The sequence below is a fragment of the Populus euphratica genome, unplaced genomic scaffold, assembly GCF_000495115.2.
Source record: "Populus euphratica unplaced genomic scaffold, PopEup_1.0 scaffold8.1, whole genome shotgun sequence".
In the NCBI taxonomy this organism is placed as follows: Eukaryota; Viridiplantae; Streptophyta; class Magnoliopsida; order Malpighiales; family Salicaceae; genus Populus; species Populus euphratica.
Window position 1 is genome coordinate 2,690,335 of NW_011499855.1, and position 8,934 is coordinate 2,699,268.

Here is an 8,934-nt window from a genome sequence, read left to right on the forward strand (position 1 = left end):
GTTTATGCATGTCATGATGGAAATTGAGCTTCGACGAGTACATTTGTTAATGTTACTGCATCCCCGAGTTGCAGATGTCATTCAAGCTTGGGTGGTGCCATTTTTTGCACTAGTCAGAATGCATGCTCCTTGTCAGTATAAATTTTCTGGTAGCTCTTCTGGATCGAAAACCATGGCTTGCGTTTTCTATTCATTGGTACCTAGGAATAACAGGAATCTCACTCGACTTGTGAAAAATAGCAACATGCTTTTTCGAAAATTAGCAATTTATTCCATCGACAGTGGCCATCTGGACCTTGTAGATATCACCGTATCACAATTGATTTACAAATCTCAGTAGAGGGCCAAAAATTCGAAACAAATATTGCTTCGACAATTTAAATAGAGTGTAGGCATTGAAAGGCCTGTACGATGAACTTGCCCATTTAAATGACAATAGAGATCGCATTGCCCGTAAGGAATGCCTTCTGTAGCTTAAAATAACGAGTAACCTGTACCAATCCCCAAACATCCAAGTCATAACAATAAAGAAGCGGAAATGTGGTTGTGTATATGCTTATCTCTGAGTTTATTATCTACCCAAGGACCCTATGGCCTATAATGGCACCTGAGCCCAAAAAGGTGGGGAACTGTAAGGAAAAATACAAAAAAAAAAAAAAAAACACAAGGTGTGAAATGAGGTCCTAAGATAAATCATCAAAATCAATTCACCAATACTTCACCCCCCAGCTAAATCTATAGAACTAGGAACTTTGTTATGTACACATCACCTATCTGGCTTTAGCTACAACTTATCAGCTATTTTCCCAAGGGCATCCGCAAGCTTATTAAGAACAGCAACCAAGCCATCTGCATGATCCTTCCTCTGCTCCCGGTCCAACTGAAAATTGGTATTCTGAGCTTCAAGCTGAGCTGTCAGCATCTTGCCATTCCTTTCCAAGACATGAATCAAATGGCTATGTGAACTGATGGTTTCCTCACCCCCATCTATTGCATACCGCTTTCGTTTCCGATCATCTTGTGAAGCAGAACCCATCTCAGGATTTGAAGAAGGTCTCTTATCATTTAGTGAACCTGCAACGTGCAAAAAAAGATGAGCACATTTCTCTGCATGTAAAACAGGTCTACAGTGAAGTTTCAAAGACCAAGCCAAGATGCAAAATGGTTAATCACCAGCCTTTTCTCAAAACCAGCAAGAGAAAAAAACCCTGGAAGTTTCATACAAATATACATCAGTGCTGCTCAACTGACTATTTTGATCATCGAAGCAGCTCAGTTCCGGGGAACGGAAAAATATACACACTGGTGCAGGTACACAAACTCTAAACAAGGAAGTCGATTTTTTTTGACAGACTACGGTTGTAAAAGAACCACTTTCTATATTGAAACAAGAATTCCACAGAAACTTTCCCGGTAAAAAAACTTCACGATGTATAATGCAATTAGCCGTGACAGCACAACTGAAAATTAGTAGGCAACAAAACCTTGGAAAACACAGATGACATGAATTAAAGGCAGATTGTGACAAACTGATGTAAAAGTCAACTCGAAGTCCGAAAAGACAATCTAAAGATCACGGGGTCACAATCCAGCCATGACTCTTAATCCACATGATCATTATATTTTCATTTGAAACAATCATCCCTGTTCAGGTATTCGTCACAAAGAGTCTGCTACGTATTCATTCACATAAAACATAATGACTTGAAAAAGAAGAAGTCCTTGCTAAGGTACATCTAAGATTTAATGAGCGCTCGTCCTAACCACATAGTCCGGTGGAAGGCTGGAGCTACGACTCCACCTCCACCTCACACTCAATCATGAATAAACTTGCAATAAGATCATCAGACCAGAGCATTCATTACCTTGAGCTTGACTTGTTTGTGGAGCTGGTTGGAACTGTTTCTCTGTACACGACAAGAAGCCAAACAAAGAGCTAAAAATATAAGCAACTATATTATGCCCCCCGGTTAAAAACTGACAATCTAAAATCTTTGTTATGGATAATAAATATATAGAAAAGAAAAGGTTTTTTTTTTTAAAAAAAGTCCAAACAAAATGGCCCGTGTTAAAATCCTACCGCCAACTTCATAGCATCATCGTCTACCACTAAAAATCTTAAATCTTAAATCTTTAGTAATCAAACAAAATTTACAGAACCAAAACCACAATTATTTTATAAACCCAGAAACCTCGAATTTTCAAAAAAACACCCTCCAACACCAAAAAAATCACCTGAAATCGGCGTCGGAATAGCAACCGCCGCCTTTATCGGCTGCAACTCCTTAACTACAACCTCCGGACTCCTTCCTCCTTCCTCTTGCTCAAAATCTGAAAACAACCCATCCTCCGCCGCTGCACTCCGTCCACTATCAAAAACCACCCCCTCCGCTATCGTCTCCGCCTCTACCGCCGCCGAAGATGGCGCCAAAGCTAGTGCCAATTCCTGGACCGTTCCACCACCACCATCGAGTATATCATAGACCTCCCTATCAAAAAACCCAGGCAACTTCCTTTCCCTTCTCAAATCATTCCTCATGAACCAAAACGACTCCGTTTCATCTCTTATTGAAGCCTCCCATTCCTTTATCTTCTTATAATCACCAGCTAAATTGCTCCATCTTTTGCGACACTGAACCGGTCCCCGGTTCACCCCATGTTTTTTACAGTAAGTAGATACTGAAGCCCATTTTGGCTCCACTTGACCCGGCCCGATGCCCATACCCGACGCCCTACCTCTTCGGACTCTGTTTTCTGCCACTCTCTTGCCCTGTATGAGTACAAGGATTTCTTGCCGGGTCCAACGAGGGAGTCTCGGTGCTTTGTTCCCGTCATCTCCGCCGTCACGGATGTTGGTGTCAACGCCGTTAGTTCTTTCGCCGTCAACGGAGTTTTGAGTTGGGGTTAAGTTTAATTGCTGCTCTAAAGCCATAATTAAAGGAAATAATGAAAGAGGATTTTTTTTTCTTATAATTTCTCGAAAGGCACGTGACTTAACGGAGGGCGGGGAAGTAACGGCGTTCTAAGGAAGAGCCGTTACGGCGTTTAGAGGAGGAGGGGTCATCAATCTTTCATCCTTCCCGTGATAACAGAATTGAGAGGAGAGAAACTGAGAGAGAGGTTTTGCGTTACGGGATTGGTATGGGACTTTTCTCCCTCCCTCCGCCTCTCTCTCTCTCTCTCAATTTTTTATTATTATTTACAACAGAGGTATTGACCGAGAGGTGCCTCTCAATCCCTAATTAAGGGTAGTCAATTGTGTGATTGATCCAGGGTTATATCTTTAATTTCACGAATAATTAAGGGTAGTTTGATAAGCATAGGGTATAGTTGATTTGGACAAGGGGTGCCCTTCCTATTAAGTACTTTTCAAGGGCCCATCAACAGGTCATTATCTTCGAGTAAAATATGATTAATTCTAACACGTTTTATTGGGCCACCTCTCCCTTGCTACGTATCCTTTTTTCATCCAAAATGTGTGGATTCTCTTGCCCACGGTTTCGCAAATGCTCTTTAATTAATTAACATTTTTGTTTTACGATCAATTAATAAATATCTTAATCCTAATTGGAGAGAGAGAGAAAAATCCCTACTTTTAAAATAAAATATAATTATTCCCTGGAATTTTTCTCTACAAGTGCAAAAGATTCCACTTTTTTTAGTTTCCTCTTTAGCCATGGTGCGGACTAAAATGCTGATAAGGGCATCCTACCCTACCACTAGAACAGCTTTGTCAATCTCTACCTCTCTAATCTCACCAATCTTTTTCCCTAATCTTCACTTATGAGCATGCCCCATAATTTAAAGCCACTTTTTGCTGGCAGGATTTCAAAGGGGAGAGTTTCATTCGGTGCCTTACCTCCTTTTCCTGCCTTTCTTTTCTTCTTATCGTCAGTTTATCCCTTCCTGGCTAATTAAATGAATTAACCCATCTGGTTTCTTGACGAACAATATATGAAAGAAGTGTCTGATTGTAGAAGAAAGCTTCTTCCACATAGGAGGGGCAGCGCGAGGATAAGGGGGTTAGTGAAGGGTCACATTCTTCCTGCGATGCGGTGGGGGCCAGGTTGATGATCACGGCCCCTCCATTTTCATGGGCTTATATGTAATATGAAGAGAGAGCCTAACCTATAATTGCTGCGTTTATTGGTTGATCCTCTCTGACTATATATATATATTTTTTCTCCCGTCTTTTGTCCTCCGGTTGAAGGAAATGGTTAGCAAACTTCATGTCAGCATCCCTCGAGCACGTAATTGATATTTACTGTGCATGCACACGATTGGAACACGGATGGTTTGTTTAAAATCCAAAAACAAATGATAAAAAATTATCTCAATGGGATGTACTCGGTGATATCAAATTGGGTCCAAAAATATTTAGACCTTGTTTTAACGTTTTTAGTTCGCACAACTAATTTCTGCTTATTCAAATCTTGTTTCATGTATTATTAAGTGATTGGAACTCTTCAATATCTTACATTTATGACCAAATATTTCTTTGATCAACCTATTTATGTTTCATTTGAGGACCATTAACTTGTGGTTAAATATATCTTATGTTATGTTCATTGTACATCTCATTTTATGTTATGTTCATTGTACATCTCATTTTGGTTTATATTTTAATGTCTATTAGAATATCTTAATCCATGGCTTTAACAACTCTAATTGGTTGGTAATTTTGATGATCAAAATTCTATGAGCTCTTATTCTGTCGATCTTGATCATAATCTTATCTTTTGAAACTTTAGTAAGTGGAAAATAATTATTTGATCTTTTATAAGGACTGAATATAAAATTATTGTTAAGTTATTGTGACTCTCTTTTTTATTATTTGAATTTGCTTATCTGTTATCCTTTTCTTTTATCTCATGTTATGATAATCTTGTAATAACTTATCTTATAGCTAATTAAATTATTATTCACGGATGAAATATGTTAAAATTGATTTTTGTTTTGTCAGTTATATGATTGCAAAAAGGAATTGCAAGCTTAATTTATAGCCATTAATGATTTGATAGATGTTGTTCTTACCAAACATTGAGCTCTATGCATTTTGTTCTTCTTCTTTTTTTTTTAATTTTTTTTATTTAAATTAGCTGTGTACTCTCACTCAACTTGTAAAGGGATATTAGAGCCCAATACTAGCGAGGTGGTCTAATAGATTTCCTAACCATACAAGAAAACATATTTTTCTTGTTTCGTATTTTTTTTTTATTCTAGTTTGAGACATGCTTCCAATGTTTTGTATTTTTCATGTTTGTGCTAGGGTTAGCGTACGAGCATACACATTTATAAACTTGTAATGTACCAAAAATAGATTAAATCTAATGCAAAAATTCACAACAAAGAGCCAGGCAAATTATTTTCTGCCAAATTCTCTTCTTTATCTCCCTTCCTTTTCTTTTCATTCCCTTAATTGATTTTAAACACATCAACTTGAAGAAGAAGAGTTGCCCCTTCATCAAAGGATCTTCAACCTCGTCACAACACGTAAAAAAAATACACTGATTTATTGATAAAAAGAAAAGTACACGAGCATGAATTAACTATTTCTTAATGATTATACTTGTTTTAAACTAGTTTCTGGATTAAAAAAAAATAGTAAAGTCTTTCTCAATTTAATTTAAAGCTTTCCAAAACAAAGTTAGATATTGCTTGAAAAAATTAAACACCCGATTAGATTTGATGCTACCAGCGCAATCATATGATGTTTTTGATGACTTAATTTCCACCTCAAGGCTGATGAAATCATTGTAAGAGATTACAGTTACCTCACGCAAATGGCTGGTTAATTAAGCAGCATTCTAGCTATGGTCACATGCATTGTCTAGAGTAATCAACTAAAGCCAAACAAATTATGCTTAATCTTTGATTAGACCATAGGACCACCATGATCAAGAGTCTCAACAATTTCTTGAACAACTCTTGGTCTTTTATTGTGGCTTGTGGGACTGACAGCAGATGTGGGTCCAAAATGGTTTCTTAATCACCAAAATTATCTTCTAATTATGGCGTTTGCTACTAGAACCAATTAAGGAGTAAGTGATGTTTCCCACGCTGAATATTATTCATTTGTAAACTTAATCGCAACTCAAAGAAAAAAGAGGATCTCTTTGTGCGTGACCTGTTTCGATTGGATTGATTGGCTTCTCGATGAGTTAAGCATGGTCGGGTCTAATGGTTACTTTTCTAGGCCAAATTAATGGGAAGTTAGTACTCGTTGGATCTCCGTGATCCACAGTCTCTATGCAAGATTAGCCGAACCACAAAAACACGTAGCTATGGCCCAGAGAACTCAATTTCCTTTTTTATTAGCTATTTTAGTGTTTTTTTTTTTCCCTTTGAGAGGGTACAAAGACCTTTAAGCTACACAATGAAATCTAATTCTCTCATTCTTGATTCGTTTCTGTTTTTAGAATTCAACCAGAGGCTTTTTAATAAAAATCTTTGATCTAAACCGTTGAATTTGGTCATTTGGAGACATGAGGTAGCGAAATCATTTAACATTAGTGACTGGAAATAGAACTGGACAACATATTTATGGGGAAGCTAATGATGCCGCTGATTAGCTCATTAGTTTTGGTTTTTTCAAGCATCCTTCAGGGATGATTTGACTATGAACATCTTTCAGAGTGTTTGTGTTGGTTTTTTATTAGAATTTGATTGGACCAGTATTTCCTTATTTGTTTTAGTTTTAGACTTTTAACCCCAATTTATATATAAAAAAAAACATAATGAAAATAATTAAGAAAAGGAAAAAAAATTCATCATAGAAGTCAGTCATATCTGTTGGGTATGCGACCAAAGTCCCACATTGGTTAAAAATGAAGAGGATTAAGGGTATATAAGGATGGACAAATATCTCCATTGGTATGAGGCCTTTTGGGTATAACCCAAGAGCAAATCTATGAGGGTTTAGGCTTAAAGTGGACAATATCATACCAATGTGGAGATAGGTGGTGTCCGTAATCCTTACAAGTGGTATCAGAGCCATGCCCCAGAGTTAGCCATGATGGATGAATCCTCGGAATGCCTAACAAAAGGTGGTGGGCCCTAATTAAATCACGATGTGATCCATGAATCAGCTCTATTGGATAGGCGGTGTGCTTCATGGACGTGTCCTGATCTCAACACGGTGAAGAGGAGTTGACCTAGAAAGAGCAAAAACTCTCAAGTCAGGTAGTGCTCTCCAGATGCTTCATGGACATGTCCTGACCCCAACACGATGAAGTAGAGAGAAGTAGAGGATGAAAAATCCTAGTTGGCAGAGAGTGGATGGATAAATGATCGTTTGAGGAGAGGCTCGGTGGTTCTTTGTTCGAGGAGAGGATTGTTGGGTATGCGACCAAAGTCCCACATTGGTTAGAAATGGGAAGGATCAAGGGTATATAAGGATGAACAAATATCTTCATTGGTATGAGGCCTTTTGGGTATAACCCAAGAGCAAATCCATGAGGGTTTAGGCCCAAAGTGAACAATATCATACCAATATAGAGATAGATGATGTCCGTAATCCTTACAATATCCCATTAGCCATAAGAAACAATACATCTCAGCAATACTTAACTAGACAAATCTCCCCTTCCGTCGCTGACTTGATAATTGAGCATGCCTATGGGGTTCGGTCTCAAATATATAGTGCTACTAGGAACGTTTCAAACGTAGAAACTTCATTTTGATATATATATGAACTTGATTGTGTGGATCAAGGTGGTGGGTTTTGACTTAGTAAGCATATACGTTCGTGAAGTCCAAACTTTCAATTTGAGGATCCTAGCAGCATGCTTCCTCCTAATATCCAATTACAACAAATGGGATTATTTGTCAATAAAAAATGGTGCTGGCGGGGTTTTTTTAGCTCAAGAAAAGCCTAATAACAAATATTTATTATCCCACAGTCCCGAGACAATGAGTTATTGGTGGCATGTCACCCTAAGTAATGGCTACAAGATGGTTTCAGACCAATTTTTGGCCCATAAGATACGGTATTAGGTAACAAAAGACAGTGTGATAGGCATGTGTCAAAGCATCATTGCCCTATTTGTTACCCAGGTCTTCCATTTAGGCAATACATAAGAAATCTAGAACACGCAATGTGGTTTTACTAATTTGTGAGTAACCCGTCAAGACACGCCTGCTAGGTACGCCGAGTCCATGGCATGCAAGTGAATATATAGCTGGGCATGCATTTTTCTCATCGTTTGACGGGTCCAAGTAAAAGACAATCACAAGTAGTGGAAGTGGGCCAATAATTCACCATCGAAAACGCATTTGATTTTTTTATTTATTAAGTGGTTATTTGGATTAGCTTGTATATATTTAAATTAATTTCATGAAGTCTAAAATTAACAGTTATATAAATTTTTAGTCGTGCATTTAATCATTTCTTGAGTTAAGGGTAACTGGGCGTGGGGGATTATAACGTCTCTGGATTGGAAGAAAAAGGAGTTGGATCAAATTTACTCTTTCGTTTCGGTGAAAGGGATCAACGTGTGTGCCGTCGTCAACATGGCTATGAATTTGTAATCTCATCGTTGACGAAAGACTAACACAGTAACAACAGATCGGAAAATGGGAACTCCCCAAAAGAAAAACGCTAAGTGACCGTTCATGTAGCCACCAGCTCTAAGAAAAAAGCAAGACATGCATACCACACTTTACAAGTTATATGCCTTCTTCAATGCTTTTATTCACATGTTGTAAACAAATAATCAGGACCAAATAGAGAGCCGTGGTTCGAGGAAGAGGCCAAACGGATTCGGCAAGATCGGAGAGGATTGGTTTGGTCTTTTTGACTCTGGCTCTGTGTACTACTATTATGTTAGGGCTAGGCCGCAGAGTCCATGACGAGCCAGCAAATGTTTGCGCCTTGAGTGTGCTCCATATCAAGTGATTCACAGCCAAAAAGATAGTGAAATAAGATGTTACAGA

The 8,934-nt window shown here is 38.1% G+C and overlaps 1 protein-coding gene across 2 annotated transcripts; it reads right to left on the reverse strand.

The window, feature by feature from the left end:
• Nucleotides 1-384: 384 nt before the first annotated feature.
• LOC105123094 (uncharacterized) lies at nucleotides 385-3,419 on the reverse strand. Of its 2 annotated transcripts, none has more exons than XM_011022573.1 (3): nucleotides 2,236-3,419; nucleotides 1,866-1,907; nucleotides 385-1,107 (listed from the first exon to the last, which is right to left on the reverse strand). In XM_011022573.1, the coding sequence occupies exons 1-3, from the start codon at nucleotides 2,930-2,932 to the stop codon at nucleotides 785-787; spliced, it is 1,062 nt and encodes a 353-aa protein (XP_011020875.1). In that variant the 5' UTR covers nucleotides 2,933-3,419; the 3' UTR covers nucleotides 385-784. The 2 variants fall into 2 exon arrangements, with proteins under 2 accessions (XP_011020875.1, XP_011020876.1); XM_011022574.1 differs by having other exon boundaries at nucleotides 385-1,074; nucleotides 2,236-3,414.
• Between the last annotated feature and the right edge of the window lie 5,515 nt (nucleotides 3,420-8,934).